This window comes from Megalops cyprinoides, chromosome 23, assembly GCF_013368585.1.
Source record: "Megalops cyprinoides isolate fMegCyp1 chromosome 23, fMegCyp1.pri, whole genome shotgun sequence".
In the NCBI taxonomy this organism is placed as follows: Eukaryota; Metazoa; Chordata; class Actinopteri; order Elopiformes; family Megalopidae; genus Megalops; species Megalops cyprinoides.
The window spans coordinates 13,867,045-13,891,649 of record NC_050605.1 but is presented as its reverse complement, the minus strand read 5'-3'; the positions used below and the strand labels follow the sequence as shown (position 1 = coordinate 13,891,649).

General features: G+C 42.2%; 2 protein-coding genes across 2 annotated transcripts; both read right to left on the bottom strand.

The window, feature by feature from the left end:
• Nucleotides 1–1,178: 1,178 nt before the first annotated feature.
• On the bottom strand, nt 1,179–5,415 carry LOC118770401 (synaptophysin-like protein 1). The gene is made up of 6 exons (XM_036518046.1): nt 5,350–5,415; nt 4,759–4,830; nt 2,910–3,028; nt 2,385–2,589; nt 1,789–1,980; nt 1,179–1,524 (listed from the first exon to the last, which is right to left on the bottom strand). Exons 2-6 carry the CDS (start codon nt 4,828–4,830, stop codon nt 1,393–1,395), a joined length of 720 nt encoding a protein of 239 aa, XP_036373939.1. The 5' UTR covers nt 5,350–5,415; the 3' UTR covers nt 1,179–1,392.
• Nucleotides 5,416–7,252: 1,837 nt separating this feature from the next.
• Nucleotides 7,253–24,117, bottom strand: nampt1 (nicotinamide phosphoribosyltransferase 1). Its single transcript, XM_036517828.1, has 11 exons — nt 23,980–24,117; nt 17,413–17,569; nt 16,185–16,288; nt 14,968–15,096; nt 12,160–12,318; nt 11,930–12,066; nt 11,082–11,307; nt 10,731–10,850; nt 10,457–10,597; nt 9,576–9,710; nt 7,253–8,163 (listed from the first exon to the last, which is right to left on the bottom strand). Exons 1-11 carry the CDS (start codon nt 24,031–24,033, stop codon nt 8,050–8,052), a joined length of 1,476 nt encoding a protein of 491 aa, XP_036373721.1. The 5' UTR covers nt 24,034–24,117; the 3' UTR covers nt 7,253–8,049.
• Between the last annotated feature and the right edge of the window lie 488 nt (nt 24,118–24,605).

Sequence of the window (24,605 nt, the reverse complement as noted above, 5' to 3'; positions counted from 1 at the left end):
TTGCTAAAGACAGACCAGTTCCTGCGGCAGCGGGGCACTGGGGTGCTTTCACCACTCATATAATGTTGTTTTTGTTTTCTGGACACCAACGGGGAAGATAAACAGCTATCAGTAAAGTCACAAGACAAAGGAGAAAACAAAAGCAGCATTATGGCAGGAGCAGATTCCAGGCACAGAGGCCAAAAACTGCTTTATTTGGTGTGGTCAGGAGAGCCCGCAATTAGACAGCAAATTTGCAGTGGCTTGCTTATCTTGGATGAAGTTAGCGCCATGGGAATTGGTCAAATTTCTAAAAACAAAGGTAATACAGGTAACACCTCGATACACCTGAGAGTCAAGAGTTACGGTTTCATTTGGCAGTTGGAACACTGAATATATGCTTAAGTGGAACTGTAGTTAAAATGACATGGCTCCTTACGCAGACATTCTAATGGAATGTACACTCTTCTTCCTGATTACTCTGTGGAACGGCTGAAGTGTCCAGAGTAAAAAACTAAAAAGGATGATAACTTGGAAACAACCTCTTTTAATCATGTTTTGGTCATGCCCTCCCCCACCAACTATAAATAAAGCAGCAGTACAGCTGTATCAAGAGAAATGTGTGAGCCAAATGAATGTTGGAGACATTGAGGCCACTGTATGGGATTTTATTTAAAAAAACAACAACTTTGGTATGCACACTGCGTTTAGAGAGTACAAGCTGACAGCTGAAATGTGCTTTCCATCCCTGCCAAATCACTAAAGTTTAGCCAGGTTTAAGGCTCAGAGGGATGAGTGGAAGCTAGTCGGTGGAGTCCACACTGCCAGAAAAGGAGGAAAACACTGCACTCAGAGTTTATCAGACACCACATAGCTGATGCTCAGGTACTTTGGGTGCTGGTCTTTGATACTCTAGACAGGTTAACAACACAAACATCCAAGTTACAGTCCCACAGTGTTAAGAGACATTTTTGGAGTCATACAAAGATTATTTACCATTGTATAAAAACATGCAGTTGCAAATCATAAACGATAAACAAAATACTGACCAATCATGAAATTTCAGTGGTGCAGTAACAAAGTGGAGTAAAATACTTCATTGTGTTTTAAAATATTGCTTTAAAGCCATTCGTAAAAAAAATAATGATAGCTATAATCAAGAAAAAAATAGCCTTGACAAGAAAAGTAGTTGACGATAATGGAACGATTGAAATATTACGCTGAGAAAATGCTAGGTGGCTTCCAAAAAACAGTAAACAAACTTAGAGACACAGGCACAAGTAAAATGATGGGCATGTGGAGGCAGGTGAAGTATCGCAGTTCCAGCCATTGCTCCACACCATGGAGGGGGCCGCCTTGTGGCCCCGTCTGCTTTTGGGATCGGCTGCCAGGGCATTGGAAGCTGCTGGGTGGTTAGATGGGGGTGGGGACCGGCCCTCGCCCCGCCCCCTGTTGGGCGGAGTACCTCTGAGCATGCCAGCGTGTCTCTTTGTATGCAAACCAGGCATTACTTGCCCATATAATTAGGTTCAGATAACCAAACACCTGGACAGATAACAGAGAAATGCACAGATCAGTATACTAAAGCTACAACCATGAGCTCAAAACAGTGCATAGTGGCACACATGAACCCAGCTGATAAGAACTAACATGCATGAACACAGCATTTTTGGCTGTCCAATAACTTTTTTTTATATATGACTATACATATAGTACATTTTCTCTGGACATACTGACAGCATAGTTATCAATGACATATACGACACCCTTAGCGGTGCTCATGTCGTGTGAGACTGGAACAGAGCTTACCACGGACACGTTCAGGCTGCGCATGGGAGCAAACTCTGTGACCTCGCAGGCCACGCCTTCCACCTTGCACAGTGCCAGGGTATCCCTGATGCCCACTGTGCCCGTGGCGTCCTTCACGCTCTGTAGCCCCCTCGCCCATGCCGATGAGCACACCAGCCACAGAAAAGCAAAGATCACCGTCACCACAAAGTCCTGTGGGGAAAGACAGGGAGCGGGGAGCTCATCAGGACCTCAGGGTTCAACGGCGTACCTTCATCCAGGTAGCTCCCAGTGGAAACCGGAAAGTTAAAGTGAGTAATTTACAACCTCAGTTTATGGAATTCTTCTCTGTCTTTTTGACTTGCACCAGCAAAACAGAAGTGTATCAAGAATCTAAGCAGGGGCAACTACAGTCATCATAATGACTTATAGGCTATAGAGTCATACATATTTCAGGGACAACAGCCGAAGAATGTACATGGTATGCATAGTTTTTGAACCATTTAATCCTTACTGTGACACACAAAGAAACAAGACATAAACAGCAAATAAAAAAAAAAAACAAAAAACAAATGCAATTTGTTAAAGCCACTGCGGGGTGAACGTTTTGCTCTCACCATCATGGGCCCAAAGTCTGAGTCCCTGTAGACGTGCATGTATCCCAGGTAGACAAGCAGAGCTGCCATGCAGTAAAGGAAAGCCAGGACACCGATGGCTACAAAGAACTCAGCCGAAGACGCAGAGTCTCCCATAAGATGAGTCTCTGCCACGGTGCGGTTACAGAGCGTTGCGTTATTCTTCACCAGCAGCACCTGGTTTAACCTGCCGGCATGCAGATATCTTGTGTGATTTCTGTCTATGAACGGCACCTCCCCTTTGCATTAACACTTCTGTTACGGGCAACACATTAGGATAAGGTAGAAACCTCTCCTGCAGTGAGGTAAGAGAGCCACACTGCCACAGTCATAGGGGCAGGAGAGGGACTATTCCAGTGATGGTGACTTTATGACTCATGTAACCAACCCAAAGAAAAATGTCAGAATTACTTTAACAAGTAGCACTTCATGGATAAATGATGATTTCATAAAGGACCTGTTAGAACACACTGTAAACACGGCATTCAAACCTAAACAACCACTCACCTAAATGGGTAGGCAAAAGTGGTGTCCAATGTTTCGTTTTTGCCTTCCCTGCAGAACAGAGACACTACAGTCCTCCCGCTGTATCCGCCACAGCTTGCAAATGCGAAAATGGCAGCGAGCTGAAAAAGACAACTTCTAAAGCAATCACACTAAACTGAGACGCAGACTGTTGGCCTGTTTGATTTATCTCAAATGTATGGCTTGGGGCACTGCGGTTTGAGCAAAATTGTCCATTTAGAAACCTGCGCAAAAACGTTAATGGCCCGACTCAACTCAAATTGGGTTACACTTTACGAATTTTAACCAGCTAATTTATGGATAACGGTGTTTTAGTTATTGACAACGCAGAGTCCAATTTAATCTCTTTTGAAATCAAGCCCAAGCAACCTGGCAAGTGCCTTAGATCGGCTGTTGGAGATTGCGCTTGGATTTATTTCCCCCTTCTTACATTTTTCGGACAATGTACTAAAATAAAGTCATTATTGCCATAGTACATGTTAACTGGTAGCAGCTGTAACCATGGCTGCAGTGATGTTACTTTAAATAGCTGTTATTGGGCAGTTTGTACAACTGCTGTAGTGTCACGATAATCTAGGTAAAGTGCATACCAAAGTATAAGCAAAATCTGCCATAACACGCCTTGAAGGAGCTGCCAGGACCACCGTGAACTAATGCTCTCGGCTGAGAGTAGGGTCATGTTTTTGCACGAAAACCGACGCTAACTCAGCCCAATAGTTCAGCCTGCACATCCAGGGAGAACTTGGTTTCCCATACATTTTTCTGTCTCTACCCGAAATATCCAGTTTGCAATTTGTGACAAATGCATGAAAACCCCTTAGTATCTATTGTATTGTCTGAACAAAAAAGTAATTTTTGTCAACCATGTGTAGTGTTATATACACCTAATGTGAACACGCTTCTATCCAGATTGCTTGTAGCAAGCGAACTAGCTTGATTATTAGAAACAGCAGCTGGGTAAGTGATGCCTTTTCCTACAGACCACTAAATTATTTGGACCAAGTTCCGCAAGGATAATTTATTGTCCTAAGGAACAGTTTTGAAACCCCCTTCATCTACAGCCCCACCTCAAAGCAAACAGAACTAAAACATTTAAGTTATCTACAAAGGATGACTCCCCATGACTTGACTAACAAACTAAAGCGACAATGCAACGTTATTTAGGTTTTGGCCCAGTCAACATCAAATTAACAGAGGGGAACCTCACAGCTAGATCTAACATTAGCTAACTAACATTACCTTTCAGAATAGTCATCGCTATCTATAAACCAAAATAAATTATTACTAAAATAAAAATTATCCAACACTGATTTTTAAACACAATCACACAAATATCAAATGTGCACGATCGAACTTTGCTTTGATGATTTGGCTAGCAAACAACCTGATAATACTGATCAGTGATTAACGTTAGCTGGTTTATACAATCCTAGTAACGTTATCCATCTTATTGGTAAGGTAACTGTTGGCTACCATTAGCCACGGAGTGCATATTAGAAAGAAGGAACAGGCTAGCAAACGTTAGCTGGCTAAAGTTGAGCAGCTGGCTAAGTTAGCAAATAATTAAAGTCAGAAAAGAAAAACGAATATGAGTCTAGCTTGCCAACTGTCTTGAAAAGTGTTGATGGATTTGTAAAAATTAGAATAAACATCTTCATCTAAAAATCATAACCAGCTGCAGAGCATGTCAGCCTCGGAATAAGGATAAAAAGCTTTGAAAAACGTTTAGAAATTCAAATAACTTACAGTAAGGTAGCTAAGTGTGCTAGGCCAACGAATTAGCTACAGCAAGCTAACTAGGAGGAGCAAATGAATATCGTCCAAAACTTACCCATTCCAAAATTTTGATGAAACCTAGCGGTTCCCTCAAGGGCGACAAGTTTAATCGGAGTCCTGTCACCATCTAGGAAGTTGTCACACGCCGATTTCCAAAGTAAAAAATAAAGAACATATTAAAGAACAAGCTATCTTAGTTTAAATCGTGAGATTCAAATTACAGCGCGATAGTTATCTAACTTGAGCTTTTTCTTCTTGAATCCCTGCTGTTAAAACTCTGTTCCTGCATTTTATTAGCTAACATACCACAGCTTGCTGTTTAGCTAGTTAAGATATCCAATAAGAAGCGCATTTGTCCTAACTCACCAAACAAGTTACTGAACTAAAGATCTGTGGGTAACAAGCTAGCTTGATAAGTTTTAAGTTGTTTGATACGGTTAAAAATAAAGATGATCAGCTTGCTAGTTTGCTAGCTGTTCGCTAACTACTTTTGGTCAGTTGATATACACATTGCTCCATATCTTAAGAAAAATAACGGTTCTCCTAGAATTTCGAATTACATAGCAGCAGATGACTTTCTAGAAATCATGCACTGTAGACTGTTAGCTAGATAATTACACGTGAACCAAAAATGTTTCCCGCAGACCTTTGCTTTTGAGCCAGAACAGAACAGTCTAAATTCTTGATTCTCTCTCCTCCTCCTGCTCCTCAGTCTCCGGTTAAAGCAATCAGAAATGTTCCTTGGGTCTGATGTAAAGCTGCTCCGGAGTCATGAGACATAAAACAAGAATTTTGTATACACAACCCACGACAACCAGCAATTGACCGCTGCGGCTAAATGAATAATGTTATTGCTATTATTTTTAATTTGATTAACAGACGGCCTTCTTGACGGCGGCTTGGAAACATTAGATTATATTAAAAAAACATCGTTACATCCAAACATTTACAGAAGCAGGCAATATTTTGTCAAAGTTACAACCGCAATACGCCGTCCAGGATTTGAACCTACAACCATCTGGTTACAGGATAACTGCACCACACTATCGGCCTTTATACTGAAAGGCGAGGTATCCGGTACCCATCATCTTAGGCAAGGGCGGTACTGGACGGATTTAAGATCGCGATCTTCAAGTGCTTCGTTGTTTTCAGTCTGAGAAAGAGGGATGGGTAGAAATCTTACAGCATGGTGACCCAGTAGTCACTGCCCCTCTCTTCTGCCCTATCCAGCTGCCATTTTGAGAAGTTAGAATTAGAATTCCATTTTAAGATAGAAAATGCAGTTTTCAGACCCCTCCACGTTGCACTTCATTGAATTGTATTACATCTAAGGAACTTGTAAGATTTTTGAAAGAGGTATTTGGTCTATTATATGGCAAAATCACATTGCAAAAATAATAATTATGTTAACATTCTCCCCAAAAAAGGTCATATATAACCCTGTAATTCTAAACCCCACACTTCAACTACAGGAAAATAAGAATCTTTCTCCATTATGCATGCACAATTTGTTAAAATTTCTTCTTGCGTGTTAAATGCAGGCAAAGTGAATCCATGACAACAGAATATTGTATTTACTGTATAATTCAAAACCAAGACTGGATTGTCCTCAGCTCTATGAAGCAAGGGGGTGTCATGTGTCATATTAAGTGTCTCAAGGGCCCACAAAACAGTCAGATCACATACACTAAATAAGCACATCCAAGTCTAATGCAAATTCTTCTAAACATCTTGAAGTTTTCAAATCTCAATGACATAACACTCTCCCAGATGGATTCCTCTGTAAACAGAACAACAAATAAACCCAGAACAGAAAATGTTGGCAAACAGAATCAATCTGATATTGCTTTTTTATTTAAACTTTCACACATTTCTAGCACACAGATTTTTTCTTCAAAATGTGATTTTTTTTCCACTATCTGATTAAAAGCTAGTGCATTAAGGTTGATGAATTACATCTGAGAGTTCTTTTTTTATCTTACAGTAGCTAGAAAAGGGAATGCATTCACCTTTTTAAGTGTACAATACAAAAGAAAATATATCTCAGGTAATACGGTGGTCATCTTAATATTTTGACAATATCGCCACAGTAATGTTATTCAAAATTTCAGCAGAAGTGGGAGGAATAAAATACTGGAAAAAAACAACACACAGGTACATTAAAAAAAAACAAAATTCTTCACAATCAATCAACTCACAGCATTCACACAGATTAGTACACATGAGCAAAAAGCAGACAGCGCAACACCAGTCATACCACAACTTTGAAGTTTAGATGATTTTCATTTGGTATAAAATGGGATTTAGACAAAAAATTATATTTCTTCCCACCCAGCCAGCTCCCTCTAGTAAAGTCAAAGCTATTACATAAGGGAGATGTTTGGCTACATCGATGTAAATAGGAATTTCACTTACAAGTTCCCAGCAATATTTACCTGTCTTAAAAAAATGATGATCTCTAAAATCTGAAACAATGGTAAGTATCAAAATTGTAAAATCAAGCACAAGTAAAATGATTCCAGTTTCTCAATAATTTAATAAAATGGTGGCTTACGCTTCAGTATCTGTTTTCCAAGTGATAGAAAACTTAAATGTATCAACAAATACAGTATATTCATACTTGTACAAAAAAAAGACAAACAAACAAAATACAGCTGACACTTCTATTTGCATGAATATTGTGGCCTTAGCTTCGGAACTCTTTAACACAGTATTACTGCTACATGATTGATTATGATTCTACAGAATTGGCCATATTAAGGTTAGTATTTGGCATCTCTAATAGGGAAAAGATTCCGTTTTCAAAATAAAAGGCAAATTGTGAAGAATAAAGTAAAAATGCTTTCCCCCAATCAACAGAGTAATTTGCATAAAAGAATACAATGATTCCTCAGTAAAAAGTAATTAACTGTCAGCATACACAGCGGTCACATTCAGCAACATTAAACAATTATCTTTACGATCTAGAGCTGAACAGAGTTTTTAGAAACTTTCATAAATGTACACATTTGTCTCACTTCATTCAAATATGTGTGATCAGCAGAATGCTTGGTTTTATATACAATAATATAAATCCTCTAAATGTGGTAATATCTGATGATTTTATTTGTTCCATCACTAACAATACACCAAAGCTTAGCAGGTTCTGGAATTTCAAACATAAACCACACCTGCACTGTACACTGCAGGGTAAAGTGTGTTTGTACTTTTAAAATCTCTCTGACTTCTTGGGCCCAGGTTTGGACGTGCGTGGGGTTGACATCTCCACCCTCTTGGGGACAGTGCTTTTGGGGAGTGGGGGGGGGGGGGGGGGTACCCAGGAGTAGAGAAGAGGTGGGGGAGAGGATTACTGGAGAAATTCCTCCAGCTCACACTCCTTCAGCTTGGCATTTTCTCTGACATCGTCGAAGGTGTATGTCTTTATTATCTTTCCGTTATGAAACACTGTATGCAACAGGTCCTGTGAAAACAGAGTAGGAGAGAGACAAAGAGAGACAACAAAAGTATGTACACAGCTATCTGGCACATAGACATCATTAAATGACAACCTGTAGTTTTACCTGGCATTTACTGGGGACTACTCTAGCAAAGCACCCGCCAGAGAGTGGACATTGAAAAAAAAATTGTCACAGAATGGCCCGGCATGCTTAAAACCGCAGACTATATCCAATAAAACCTAGCAGAGGCTAAACCAGAGGAATGTTTCCTTCTTTCCTGCCTCAAATACCTCTCCACGAGAAACATCTTTTTCACCAAATTGTCCCCCAAAACATATCAACCACTTTTAAATTCTGCCCCAGACAGAGAAGTTGAAAATCATACTGGGGGAAGATGCTGACATTGTAGAGATGGCAGCTCAGTCTGTCTCTTCATGCCATGCCACAACAGATGAGACCGATAATTAAAACAGTACAACTACATAATTACTTGCACATCTTTTGGGATTGGGAGTAGTGACACATTTTAGTTGGACTCTATTCACATATTGCATTTGTTCTTTGCAGACTTTTTCTTGTATCTTTTGCAAGACAAGATAACCTTCAAATAAAGCTTTTTCATTTGAATTTGAGAGAGAGTGGGAGAAAGACAGACATAAAAAACTAAGATTTCACCACAGAACCACGAAGAACCAATGACTTGACCATTTATGATAAATATACCAAATTAACTTTATCAAACACTGCTGTCTTGATATTTAGACCCCTGTTTCCTGTAGATGACTGGATATTTGACTGCTCTCCATTCTTATAGGATGAATGGAATGCATTCAGCAGAGTAACAAGTCCTCCCACACCGATCACACACATTTTGGCCACAAGAGCTGAATAGAAGCTTCAACAAATAATGAATTTACCACAAAAGGACGAACTTTTGGAATATTCACGGAGCAAATATCCTAAAATGCAGCAAAATCAGGAATATACACGCAGTCCCTGTTTTAATGGAATGGATTCCTGGAAACATGATCAGAAACCAGACTGTCTCAATCTAAATCATTGTTAGCTACAGACACAGTGTTATAGGCATGGCTTATTTTCTGACGTGTTGTCTATCTGCTATAACTGTCTCCATTTGTTCTCAGTGCTACAGTGCAACAGATTCATCAGACAACAGTCTTAAGTGTATGGAACTTTCTTGGAAGAGCATCAAAATTTAATTTGATACAAAAAAGAAACATGCTTCAGACTCAGTCAATGAGATGTAAATGAACAAATGAGTATTCTGAGTCATAAAATAGCAACATTCACAGCGAAATTTCACAGCAAAAACGCTCTGATTTGAAGATCATCGTTAATCTGACTGTTGTGAAATGGGGACCTTGTGTACAGAGATTAAGGTATACCAAAAGCAATACAACTCAGAAATACATACCACACCATACTCTTCCAAATCCCCCTTGCCCTCTTCCAGGGTAACAAAATCTCCGCTCGGCGTTTTGTGCAAGGACAGACGACCTTTCTTTGACCGTTTGTTGGGGTCTGCCACAGGGTCTTTGAATACATTTACCTGTGTTAAAAAAACACATTATCAAATTATTTTGATCACCATGCCATGGATTGCACTATGTTTTTTTTGGGGTGAAACAGACTATTTTAAAGCCACAGGTCTTTCTTTCCAGCCTGGGTCCCATCCTATATTAGACCTGCAGTGCTGGCATATTATAGTAAATCACGATCAGAAAGTTCTTTCAATATAGGAGCTGTATCAAAGCAAAGGGCATTTAGCCATTACCAAGGCCATTCTAAAGCCATTCTTGGATCTTTGCTATTGAATACAATTTTCCAGTAGCTCTAATGGAGGTTGAGTCTTAGATGCCAGGGTTCTCAGATCCTCTCTCTCTTCTGCTGGCTACAGACCTGATCAGATATAAGTACTGGAATAAATCACATTTACATTACATTAAATCACTGGCATTTAGCAGATGCTCTTATCCAGAGTGAATTTACATAGGTTACAATTTTTACATATTATCCATTTATACAGCTGGATATTTACTGAGGCAATTCTGGGTTCAGTACCTTCCCCAATGGCACAGCAACAGCGTGCCAGCGGGGAATTGAACCAGCAACCTTTCGGTTACAAGTCCTGCTCCTTACCACTATGCTACACTGCTCCCTCCACATTTGGAGTTACTTTACATGTAATGGAACTATCAGTCTAGATACAAATGAGGTGCGCCCATGCACCCAGCTCAGACACAGCGGAGCTCTGCTCGCAGTGGATGGAGTGTCCCCTCTGGGGACAGCACTTACCCCCAGCCCGTTGGTGACCACGTAGCTGCACTTGAAAGAGCAATTCAGGAGGTCCCTGGTCAGCTTCTGTAGCAGCGCCCCGCCTGATCCGAAGGCAATGTTCTCGATGCTCCACCTGTGCTCCTTCATCCCCTCAACGATCTGCACAGCAAGGAACAAGGGGAATAGCTCCTTTTAAGACATGGCGGCTTATGGTGCAATGCTGAAAAATGTGTGTATGTGTGTGTGTACGTGTGTTGGGGCTTAGGGTGGGGGCAGAGGGGGGTGCAGTCACCTCCTGCAGTGTGTTGATGTCCACTCCATCGCCTTGGATAACTCGGATGTAAGGAGGCAGCACCTTGTACCCCTTACTGTTCTCCTTTGGGGGGAACTTCTTCCCCAAAATTTCCAGGACCTTTGAAAAACAAAAACACATGTGTTTCCATGTCACTACTTCTGTATAGCCACTATAGGTCCAGTAAAAGGCAGGAATCGCCTATATATAACCTGCCATCAGTGCTTCTACTACTGTATGCACAGGGTATATGAGGGTAAATGTATGGCCTACCTTCAATACTGCCCAGAATGCCCAGAATGGGAAAAAGGCCTACCTTTTAGAAATGTGTTCTGTTACTGTTATGCCTACCTTTAATACCGTATCCAGGGGGTTTCCTGAGTCCGGTCGGACCACGAGAGGAGCCTCTGCACTCCGAGATTCGATGAGGCTCCTCAGGTCTTCACCCCAGATCTTCTCGCAGGCGTTGTAGATGTCATAGCTGTCGCTAACGATGGACACAGGAACGGAAGGGAACTGCTTCACGATGTGCTCGAAGGCATCTTTCTCATGGTCTTTCCCCCAGGCAGTGATTGTACTGCAACAAGAACAAAGAACGCGAAATCAGCACTGGAAATCAGCAGCTGCTGGAACAGAGATAATCTTGGGAACCTTTGAGGAGACATGGATATTTGCAGTCTCTGGAATGTAGTAAGGCATTGACATCAGCAGAGGGCACCCAAATGAATAACTGTCTGTTAAACAGAGGTTGACGGCAGGAGGAAGTTAAGTGTCTGCCCATTTCTGCAAATGTGACCAAGCAAACCCACACTGGAAAGACAAAGAAAGAGTGGCATACAGAGACTCTGCGATGCCTGGGAAAGTAAAAAACCGACTGATCCGCAAGATTATATAAGGGGCAATTGTGACAGCCTGTGCCAGCTTTCCCAGAATGCACTTGGGCCGCTGAAGGGTGAAGTCAGGCAGCAGTAACTGTCCTAGTTGCAGTGGGTGAGTGTTTGGAACAGTGGTAAATCTAATGTACAAGTGTACAGATACGATTTAAAGCAGAAAAGCAAAATGAAATATATGTAAAAAATTGTGAATAAAGGCATGCTCACACAAATTGTGTCATCTCATTTTATCAATGTATGAAGGACAAATAAAAATTAAGAATACTGTGCATACTGAAATGAGTTGATCTAGGTTGCCTGAGTTACCTGTGTTCCGCTGCAGGTACAGAGAATCCAGGCACAGGGTCCTTGGTGCCATAGTATTTCTTAATGACGCTGATGCCGGCAACCGTATCTGTGCCTTTGAAGTTCACCAAGTGCGCAGAGGCTCCGATACCAGCAGTCTGAAAAGCAACACAACACGTTCTTGTGTCAAATCGGGTCTTAAGAGAACAGTTAGCGGACACTTGACTTGAGGTCTGAAATGGAGCAGTTACCTCCTGCGAGGAGACTCCTCTGTACCCGAAGTCATGCAGCTTGTACTCCAGACCCTCCAGATTCCCCGATGTCTCCATCAGGTACTTGGCCAGGATCTTCTTCTGTTCTCTGGAGTTGGTTGCCACGGTGATGGGGTACCAGATCTGGACCAGGATTGTCTGCAGGAAGTGTGTATGTGGGGGGAGGGGTGGTATGTTAGCAGACTGCCAGCTGGCAGATGACCATATCCTTCACTTGCCTCCATGTTTCATCCCATTATATCTCCTAATACATGAGGGCTGGCAGCCATCACAGTGAAGCCCATTAAAGCCCAGGTGTAATCAACTGGAACTGAATGAAAACCAACAGCTATGGCTCTGTCTCCACTGGTGGCTTCGGATCCAGCTACATCTGAAGCGCATGGAGAATTTCTAGGAAAACGTCAGGGACAACACTGGGTAAAGTCAACACGCAGGCTGGCTGGGTATTTCCAGGAATCGCAGCGGGGTCTAAAAACCAAAGCCCGTCCGGTGGAATGCTAAACCTTTCTTTTGTGTGCGGTCAGTCGGTGAACGTGCTCAAACCCCGTCTGCCTCACACCAGTCCCCCATTCTCAGAGCCTTGAAAGAAAAGAATGGACACTGCAACACTCCCAGCCAGAAAGCACCCAGCTCTGGCCATGCCTGGAGTACCTCACTTTCCATCATCGAGGGCAGCAGAGTGGTTTTATTTCATAAACAAAAGTTGGAAAGTACAGGCATACACACAGTCTGCATTCATTTTACTATTTATTTTTGGTTCTACTTTTTCTTTTAACACAATTTTTTTCACTTTGTAGTATATGTTTCAAGGATATGTAGGTGCTTGCTGTCTATGCAATGGCTGTATTACATTAACTGAAAGCACAGTGTTTCATAATTGTGGTTTGGTATTATGTCACAGCTGAACATATATATTCTGCTTGCTTAATGTAGCTACCGTTGACCCTCTCTGATCATTCAATGACTTAGACATGGGAAGTACACAAATAAAGGCAATAAAGAATAGCAGTGCTGCCTTTCACTGTCAATACATTGAAACTAAAGTCTTTTCATAACAATTTCATTCTCTTAATTCAAATAACCCTTTATACAGCCATTCCTCCTTTCAGTCAGTAACCTGAGAGGTGGAATTCTGCTCCTCAGCATTGATTGGCTTGAGGGACTCCTCATGTCAGTGCTGATTGGTGGATGAGGTGCTGTTCCTGAGAGCTGGTTGATGGTTGTTGCATTTCGCAGAGTCACATGCTCTCAGAGCCTTTGCTCTGATAATGTTTTCACATGATTGCTGCAGACTGTGGACTCCCGTGTCTTTTTCTCTGTCATTTTCACCATATGATAATGAGTCTACAATATAATGCAAACATGATCAGTCACATACAGTACACACTGCAACCACATAACAGCCAAGCACCTCTACCTATCGCCACAAAGACTAACTTTACATTAACTGTCTACAGGTCTGAAGGAAGGTACCATTCCAGTAAAGAAAACTTGCCAACAAAATCTTACTAGTATTTCCCTTAAGGTCTTTTGGGCAGTCAGTCCCTAATCCCCTAAGAATATGCCAATGGAATCCCTGCACAAATAGCCTTAATCTTGGGTGTACTCACCTATGCAATTCTTAGGGCAACCAATAACAGTACTGTCAAATTATTTTCTTTAGAGGGGAACAAAATCAGACAAGAATATGCCAAGCATTTGGCTCTTTGACACTGTGCATCACAGCTCAAGAACATAAGCAGACAGAGGCGAAACTTCTCTGCCGAAAACAATGACCTACGTCTACATAAATAACCATTTCAAAAATGGATACTGTATTGGTACGTTTACAAATTAAAACACGAATAATCAATCCAGTAACAGGAGTATAGAACATTATAACCAGGTGAAACCGAAGGAGGATTTCAGAGGAGACACAAGCATATAGTCAAAGCTGTGATTTAGTGCAGTCTCTCTCATCCTTGGTCCTGAGGGCACACTGTATGAGTTTTTGTTCCAGATGCTTTCAATGAATTTGGTTTGATTTACAATGGCTATTTTTTTAGCATTGATCTGAAATGAAAATATTGTGACGGCTAATCTCTCATATGTCCAAGGTGACGTGCTGTTGGAGGTGCTTTCTGAGGGGATTTAAAATATACAAAAATGAGTTTATGAATATTAATAAGTGTTTATTCAACATATTTTTAGCACTGTCTGCATAGATCTAAGCAGTTGTCATTGTCAGCCATTACTTGTGATTTGTATCCGTCCCTACTTTTGTAAGCCCCCTTTGTGACTCATTGAAGTTTCTTCAAACACATTTAGATATTAATCTTGGTCTTTGGAGGGGAGGCAGACGGGTAAAAGAAAACACTGAATAGATTACTGGAAGCAGGGGAGAACAACAGCTAGCTAGCTACTGTAACACTGTATAAATTGAAATTATATGATCATTCAACTAGTGGTTATGCTGCAAAGCGCTGGATTTAGATAAATTGTCAGAAACAAAATACACTCTGAAACACATATTATTGTCTGTCCAAATGACAGATGTTTTTTCCCCTCCAAGCTTCCAAAACTTGGTTAAAGATGGATGTTTGTAAGTAAATGATGACCTGGGTCAGCACTGGACTAACAGCTCAATCCAGCCTAACTAATTGAGATCTGACCTGAAACAAAAACCAAAATGCATAGTGTGTTCCCTTAGCCAGGGCTGGGAAACACTGACTCTGAGCAAACTGGGTCCTGGACGGTCACAGTGTTGGAGGTCCAGCCCAGGGGGACAGCAGGGGACACCTTACTGACCTCAACCCAGTTAGTGAGCCAGTAGCACTCCGGGTCGGTACTCTCCACGGTGAAGAGGACGTTCCCTCGTGGGATCACGCTGCCCTCTGGCACCGCCTTGATCTCAATGGGCAGGTGGCCGTCGTATTTCTGTCGCAAGGAAAAACGCAAGGTTTCAGCACCAGGCACTTCTAACATTGCATAATGACAATATGCTGTAACATTGGCACATCTGTTCAAGATTAGCATGCGTGCTAAATCAATTGGTATTTCGAGTCAAGCCAGTTCATTTTGGCAGCTACAATGGCAATGTGGCTCAGTGGTCAAAGATATGGATATGTAACCATAATGCTGCAGGTCTGGTTCTCTGGTGGGACGCTGCCATTGAGCAAAGTACTTAATCTGAACTTGTTACAACCGTATAAATGAATCACATGTGAAAAATGTATATTTTAGAAGTCGCCATGGATTACCGTGTCTGCCAGGCAACTAAAGACATGTAACATAAGGTCATTGCTTTGTCTTTCATGTATATCAAGGAATATTATAAACAACATTTTAGCTGCTGCTCTCTTTAAAAAGAAATATATAAAAACCTAAGGAGAATGTGGATGGGGAGATTTCAGTGTGCCTTCATCTATATTCAACAAAGAATAACACTGCAGGTTTGCTTAAAGGAGAAAGGTCATTGAGGGGTGATTTTTTTGATGGAGCACCTCAGGGATCCTAATTGTGGGTAACAGGGCACTCCTGACGCACAAAATTGTCCCTTTCATGTCTTAAAAGTGTTTAAAGAAAAGCATTTTGAACACACAAATTCAATATACTGAAAGTTTTTATGTGGAACTAATCTCATTGAAATTGACCTGATCATATCTTGTCACGTCTCCTGTTCAAGCTTATCTTGTACATCATGTTTCATCTCTGCAGTGAGACACTTATAAAAGATGAAAACATTTTTTGGAAAACAGAATTCCACTGTTTGCAATTTGTGAAATACTCTACAACACCCTTGAGCTTCATTTTTGGGCTGATGTAACAATACCGTAAATGTAACCAAATTAACAACAATAAAGTTCATCAAATAAATATAGCAGCTGTTTCCCTGTTTTAAGTATATTTATTTTTCATTTTATTGGTTTATTCTGCACCATAATAAATGACCTACTTGACAAACTTGTGAGCTTTTCTTGGGTACAACTGGGGACAAGTGCCCCCTGCTGGTTGCTCATTCATACCTCCAGGATGTACCTCCAGCCCTTCTCGTTAAAGACATCATCCTGAAAGTGTTCCCGGTATACCTCCTTTGCTTCCTGGATCTTCTCCGGAGTGACTACCTTTCCTGGGAAAATTAAAGTCAAGAGAGGTGAGAGAGAGAAAGTGAAGGATGGGAGAGAGAGGGAGGGAAGGGGGCGACAGAGATAGGGGAGAGGTTGGAACAAACAGGGGGAGTATGAGATAAATATAGAGAGAGGGTGAAAAAGAGCAGGGTAAAAGAAAGAGAGACAGAGAGAGAGAGAGAGATGGAAAGGAGTAAGGGAGAGACAGAAAACTGTGCTGGAATCTCTCATTCCTGTCCATCCTGGTGTTATTGCATTAGGAGCCTCTCTCAAACTTACAGAGAGCCTTTGTCCCTCCAGGACATGCTCAGCCACTGCTAGCCTCCTTAAAGCCACAGTGTCTCAAAAACCGCCAGCGATAGCTTCCTTAAAGCCACGCTGTTCCAAGCGCTAGGCCACTGCTAGCCTCTTCAAAGCCACACTACTCTAGAAATTATCCCACTGCTAGTCTCCTTAAAACCACACTATTTCAAAAACTAGCCCTCGACTAGCCTCCTTGAAGCCACAGTTCCAAAAACTATCCCGCCACTAGCCTCCTTAAAGTGACAGAGTCCCAAAAACTGGGCTGCCTTTTATTATTTGGGGGGGGGGGCAGTTCAATGGACATTCCCATGTATTGTATGCAGGAGGCAGCTGTCCTGTGTGCTGCTGTGGATGAATGAGCAGATGTTCTTTTGTGTCTATTGGCGTCTCGCAGCAGAGTTTAATACTCTTTACTCCTACCATGAAATCCACCAGTGTTTTATGTGAAAAAAAATGAAATGACTCTCATATGGCTGACAGCAGCAGGAGATCTGACTAAACCAAACCATGGGTATTCATCTCCCTTCCCATACAATGAATAGTGGTTACAGCAGCAACTTTCCTCCACTGATCCCTGCCCTTCACTCCACCTTTAAGATCAAGTATAATTACTGTTTAATTCCCTGCTGCACCACATGATAGTCATTTTAACTGTACCACGATCACAAACAGGCATTTCTCTCAAGGCTTAAGTGCAATATCTAGCAAATCACTGAACAAGTCTACATTGGAGTAGTATATTCTGAGAAATACTTTCAAAAATCAACTAATGCGACAAATTCATGCAAACAGTAATAATATACACGTAAAAAACACCACATACCTTTTAAGTACTTATGGAGAATATACTGCAAGCCGTAAAAGACAGTTTTGTCATATTTGACTTTCCTGTTCTTAGTGGGGTCAGTCTTCTTCTCGCGACACTCAAAGTAGGAGTAGACTTTACTTGTGTTAGGCGGGTACTGCTTGTAATGTGTAACCTGCAAGAGACAAACAAATGCTAACAATTACACGCCATAGAATGTGCAGGGAAATTCTGGCAGAAATATGAACTCTTTAAAATACACAATGACTGCAGAACAAAACAAAACAAAACTAACAAGGTCATACATCAGTAAGGTGTGGCCCAAACAATTGGCTCTGGCCCATTTCCTTGTAGCAGCATAAAACAAATTGGGAGGAGTTTTGCTGCCGAAGGAACAACGGTGTCGCTGGAATTTCACAACATTTAAGTCGAAAGTCTCATGTGTGCAGGGACTAAGTTCAGCTATACCGTATCTCACTCATTCCTAATCAGCAGATTGACTGTGTCTGTTATCAGCGAGTCCAAAAGGTGACGCTGTTCATATGGGCCACTGCATGCCATGTGTGGGAGGCTGGTAGGCTATCCATGCCAGATTTGCAAAAAAAAAAAAAAAAATCCACAGGGGGTTTTGGACTTCAGAAATGATTCTCAGTCTCCTCAAGTTACAACCTGACAAAAATCAACAGTAATCAACAGCTGCACCTGTTTTGACTTGGACCAATTTATGTACTTTCCAGAAGCACATATATTATATATAATATCTAAAATATGATATATTATGTGTGTGTATATGTGTGTGTTTGGGAGTTTCTAAATCACATTGTGAGATGTGGGTCAGTGTGCATTTAAAATTATAACTAACCAATATAACCGATAAATAAATAAATAAAATAAAAAAATAAAAAAAAACAAATTACTATAATGTCTGAACGTTAGCATGTCCAAACACCCTGGCGATTGTCTTTTTTTTGGCAAACTTGTCTGAGGCCACCAAAATATGTAACGAAGCCATCACACACTACAACACAGCCAGCACCAGTACAGTTGCTCATACAGTACAGGGATTGTGAGGCCCCTACAGGCATACACTGAGAGAGTGCAGCAATTTGAATATTCTCAAACAGTCATGATGACCTTGCACTTATGCTGAAGGAACAGATTGGGGCCTGTGGTCTGGTTCATGGGAACTCACCACAGGGTTCAGCCTAAAGTGTTTATAGCAGGAATAAAAGTGTGCATTCTGCCTTTCAGACCTATGCACACGTGTTCGCATAGGTAGAATGTTCTAAATTAGTGACTCTTGCTATTAGCACAAATTACATCTGTATATTTCATCAAAATCATTCTCCCATCCCATCTACTGCCCTACCCTTGTCATAAGTATGGCTGACAATGCAGTGAAAATGAGATACAGTAGCTGTGAGGAGCCTGGGAACATCACTGAGACACCAGCTGCGTGCTCCCTGTGGGACTCCTTACACAGTTGCAGCTGCATCCCATTGTCTCCCAGGGATGGAGCACTGGCCCGTTCCACTGAGAGAATTGCTCCTCTGTGGGAACCACTCCACTAAAAGAACCGCTCCACTGACAGAACTGCTCCACGAAGAGAACCGCTCCTCTGTGGGAACTGCTCCACTAAGAGAACCGCTCCGCTTAAAGAACCACTCCTCTGTGCACTGTGCCACTGAGAGCACTGCTCCTCTTTGGGAGCCAATCCACCGAAAGAACTCCGCCTTTGTGGGAAAGCGCACCACTGAGAACCACTCCAGTGTAGGGCCTACATTAGATTCCAGTGTAAACACCTTCTGGACATCAGTGATAGAGGCAGCTCCACCAGGGCATAACAGAGGGGCTGTACTGCGATGAAGCAGAAGAAATATAAGGCCACACGGGGCAGTGATCTTTTATTAAGGCTGATTATTCGTACGGCATCTGTGCACACACCCGGCATCACCACGGAAGCACAGAAATGTGTGATGATGTCAGAGGGAATTACACTCTAAAATGGAGGAGCAGGGCGTATGCAACAGGAGGTTGACAGCTGGCACTGCGCTTCTTTAGCCGAACAGTGTGTGATGCTGAAAAACCTCTTTAACCCTGTTTATCGATTCTCTCCTGCATTCAGCTATAATCCAGTCCCGCTGCTGCGGCGTATCACAGTACACTTTTCCCCACGCCATGCCCTCTCTGACATTTGTTTCACTGGCTCCTGCCTCTCTTGCCCTCCGCTGCCCAGTGGAGAATGCAGGTTCTAAATGTCACTGTGTTCTACAGTTTCATTGAACCTTTTCCCTGCTCCTTTGCTCTTCACACCTAAGCCCAATTGCACTGCACTAATGAAGGAACATGCACACACACACACACACACGCACACACACACACGCACACACACACGCACACACGCACACACACACACACACGCACACACACACACACGCACACACACACACGCACACACGCACACACACACACACACACACACACACACACACGCACACACGCACACACACACACACGCACACACACACGCACACACGCACACACACACACACACACACACACACGCACACACACACACACACACGCACACACGCACACACGCACACACGCACACACACACACACGCACACACACACACACACACGCACACACACACACACACACACACGCACACACGCACACACACACACACGCACACACACACACACACACGCACGCACACACACACACACACACACACACACACACACACACACACGCACACAAAGCTGCATACCTACCACCAAGTTCTGCTGTTCCTATACTGTTGCTGCGACTGTTCTACTGGCTACATCATTAGATATGTTTCAGTGGTTCTGGCATCGAGGCTGAAGAGTATATAAGGAAAAACACTGTGACAATTTCAGCAGCACCAGCTGTAGTTTGCATTTAAATTGTACTCCACGAGGGAAAAGTGAAGAGTTTTGAAGAGTTTTTGCAAGCCAAGCCTTTTGTTTCAGCTATCTTTAAAACATTAACCAGCTTAAAAGGGGAAAAAGTAGGGTATCTTTGTTCTGCCTTTTTGCAATAACAAAAGAGTACAGTTTTACGCACTTTTATGGTAGTTTTACTTATTGAACCACACAAAATGACTATTTAAACCTGAGACAGCCCTTTAATGGATTGGACAACAAATAAAACTCTTAAATATGTGGAAACCATGCTGCGTGTTGTGCCTCGACTCCTCACCATTTTCCCATAAAAAACACTGACGGGAAAGCACCTAGGAGAGCTGGGAACAATCCTCTCGGCAGGATTTGTACTCGTGACCTGATGACCCCAAAGGAGCCTGTGAGGTCTGACAGAGTAGGAAGCTCCTCCGCTGCGCGTCTGATTAACTGTCTGTCAAGGACTGCTGCGCAGAAGCGGTCACAGCCCCTAACACCAAGCATGAGGAAACCATTACACGTTTAGTGGGAAGATCAAAAGCAAGGACATACAGTACGGTACAGTGACATCTCTGCCCTGCTCTGAACCACCACCTATGTGAAAAGCTGTACAACTCTGTTCTAATTCTGCAAATTCATCTACTGCAACAGGCTGGGCCGATTACTGCAACAGCCAAAAAATTCACACAGTCATCACCCGTTCCAGCAGACATATAAAGTTATTGAAAACCAGTTGTCTGCAAGACAATGGTACAGTACACATTTATAAATCAGTAATTAATACACCGTCATCAGACTGTAAAACCTGTCCCCATGTCCTCATGAAACACAGATAATGAAAATCAATGTGTAGGTGAATTAGCTGTTGGCTAATCTATATCAGGTGTATTCAACTAGTGGGGCCTGACTGCTGAATGCAATCTGCCATGGTTTTCTGTATGTCTCTATTGCAGTGAGTAAATAAGATCAAGTGTTTTTCTCCTGGCAACGTGCAGTTTTACAAGCTACAGTCAACTCTCAATTATGCATGACCAGTTTGCAGCTTAACAGTTACAGTGTCAACATTTCCAGGAATGTGCCGTTTACACTAATACAAGTAGAAAAATATACTGTAAATAATAATATTATCACAAATCACAGATCACAGTGGACCTAATGACAAGTTGTTAAGGGATGAGGTAGGAAATGATAGGTGACTCGAGTGAAGCTAAGAGGAGGGGGATTATTTCATGTTGGTACTGTATGGGAAGACATTGTGGCCTAATATTCCTTCAAAAACACAGAATGTGCAATGTTGCACTCTCCAGGTCAATATGATCTATATTACAAATGGATAATCACATGTTCTGCCCAGTCATCCTTAGAAAACAAGCAATCTTAGGTCATGAATGTGGCCACATGGACTGGGCAGTATAACGTCAGTGCTTATTAAAGACGAATAAAGCATAATAACATGACACATTTTAGAATATTCTGCACTAAGGGGATATAATCATCTATTATAAAAGTATCTTCAATGTCTGTTCAATGGTTGAATTTCGTCCTGGTTATTTAGTGTATGAGCAACCTGATGGGATTGCACAAGTAGACCCACACTGGACCAGAAAAGGCTAGTCAATTAGCAATTAATGTATCTGTGAAACTCTAGCTCTCACTCTTACAAAATTTCTCTCTCTCTCTCTCAGCTCTGACCATGGAGAAATTTCCATCTCTCCCTCTAAGATCTCTGATCATCCAGAGAATTCTGGCTTGCCCAAATCTCAGATCGAGAAATAACAGATATATCAGTAAAGGTCCTGCTGATGGTTCTCCAGTTCACCTGTTCTACAAATGTGGGTTTTCAGTGAGCCATGCCACAGATTCTGATAATGAAAGTGATGGGCCTACCCCTGGAAATGTCAAATAGACACTAAAAGCATGACTTCCTCTCATCCCAGAAAGATGCGAATAGAAACTACTCGAAAGATATTTCACAACTGAAACAATGAAAAATTCCATACAGGATCCAGTTCTAAACAGATAAAGATTTGTATCATTCAGACAGCATATTCTTGGTTTTGATTCGCTGATATCAGATTTCTACCTCTCTTCACAGCCAGGCGTAGACCTCAACTAATCATTAATCACATCTCTCGCAATGCTGTAATTACATCTGAACATCTGAATTACATTATTTCGAAAAGAGCACTCATCTTTTCAAGAAATCTCAAAAGGCAGAGAGCCTCTCTTCCTCAACAGATCTCAGCTCGCTGACTTTGGTGAAACAGGTTAGCAAGCACAAGCTGCGAATAATTAGGTGCAAATGAACTAACAACTCCAACGCTAACTATTAATAATCCTTTAGGTTGCACAAGGTGTCTCTCATGGTGCTCAGGTGAGTGAGTTAAAACAATCTGTGCCCTTTTTTGTCTCATCTCCTCCCACAGCTCTCCCTATCACGTGCATCGTTCCCTATTCTATTACAGGTTAGTTAATGTCCCTCTGTCCATCACACACCCATTACACAATACATATCCTCATACAGTTAACGTTCGCTTCCTTGTTTTAGTTTTCATTTCAGTCAGCATCAGACAGTGAAATGAATCTGGCTTAGATAAGGCAAATCTGATTGAACGAAACTGACAATAAAATAAACTTCCAACATGAACAAGTGAAAGAGAGATTTTATCCAGCAACTGCATCATCTCCGATTGAATACGCTAATAAATCTAGGGAATTAGAAAAACTGCCCGAATCAAGCATGTGTGTGACAAAGATGCACTCAGGTACGGCGTGCAAAACCAGCCTTAACATTAGCAAGGAGGTTTGTATTAGCTGTCCCATCACAGTATATCGCAACATTGTAATTACAGATATGTTACGATGTTATGCATTTCAGAGAACGTCATTGTTTTCATTTGGCTAACCGACATCCAAGAAACTAATCATCACACAAAATCCGCCACGCATTCAATTATCTACGTTCAGTATCCGCTGGTGACGTAAACAGATTTATACATTTGATTCAGAAACATTATCTTCGTACACTATGAGTGTCAGATGTCAAAATTCGTTGCACAGCGAGCTTTGGAAAGCACTCGGTTTCGTTTCTTTCAAGGTCTCGCAGTTAGCTACTTTCACTTTTGTTCCCGTTCCTGAAGGGAATTTGCACCAGAAAAGCATTACAGTGAAAAAAATGTAGCGAGTTACTCTAGCTAGCTAGTCGTTTAAATATTAGGCAAAGACCGTTTCGTCATCGGGTCGGATGGTGAAAGGGTCATCTGCTGACCCGTTACAACAATCTAACATGCCCCCGCACCGCCTTTATAGATCACCACAAGCACATCTCTAAAAATCGCACACTGTTCAAACATCAACCCCTGTAGCTATATCACATAACTTGCTTGCCGTATGAACAAGTGTACTAGCGAACGCAGTCACCACGGTTAGACAATACCACATCAATGCCTTTACATTTGGTACTCACTGGCTAGCTAGCTACCTGCTATCCTACCTCCCATTTGGCCTAGAGAACTGGCATGTAGGGCGACCCAGACAAGCGTGATGGCCTTGGGAGGATGAAGCCACCTTGGCTTTTTCCACGTTCATTCAATGAAGTCCCAGACGCACCATGCGAACCAGACGATTCAGCTTTAAAACCCGGCTGCAGCCCCCTCACCTTATAGGAATCGGTCGCTAATAATATGTTAAAGTCTGTGTCTCTGTGCTCCATCTTCCCCTTGTCTTGGGTCGCGTCTGTCAGTATTGTTATGCCGTGCTCAGTGCCGGGGACTCAACCAAGCGCCGTCGCTGAGGAGGGATGATGTACAAACCAAAAGGAGGCGGGCCTAAAGCTCATGTTCCCGTCAAACGCAGGCGGGGGGCGGTGGATGACGAGTCATTGGAGGCGAGTAAGATCGGCCCGCCTCCAGAAGCGACGACGATACTAGAGGCGCGACCGCAAGCAGGGGCTGTCATTGTAACCAACGAGCTTGCTGTCACTGTCAGGTGCTTTTATGCGCGCACACTTATTCGCGTATGAATTGGGGGAAACGCAGACAGCAGAGCTGCAATATCACGCATAATTCACGGGGGGTGCTTTACTATCGGTTCGGTATTTTTCCGTAGAGCACCTTCGTCTAGATCGGGTCTGTGTTGCATCTGCGCAGATCCACAGATCTGTTAGTAAGTGGATCGGCTGGAATGGCAAACACAGAGTGATATATCGAAAAATTAAATGGTTACGCGCAGATGCAACGCAGTTCCAGTGTAGACGAAAGCCACCCTTTAATCCAGTGGGTACAG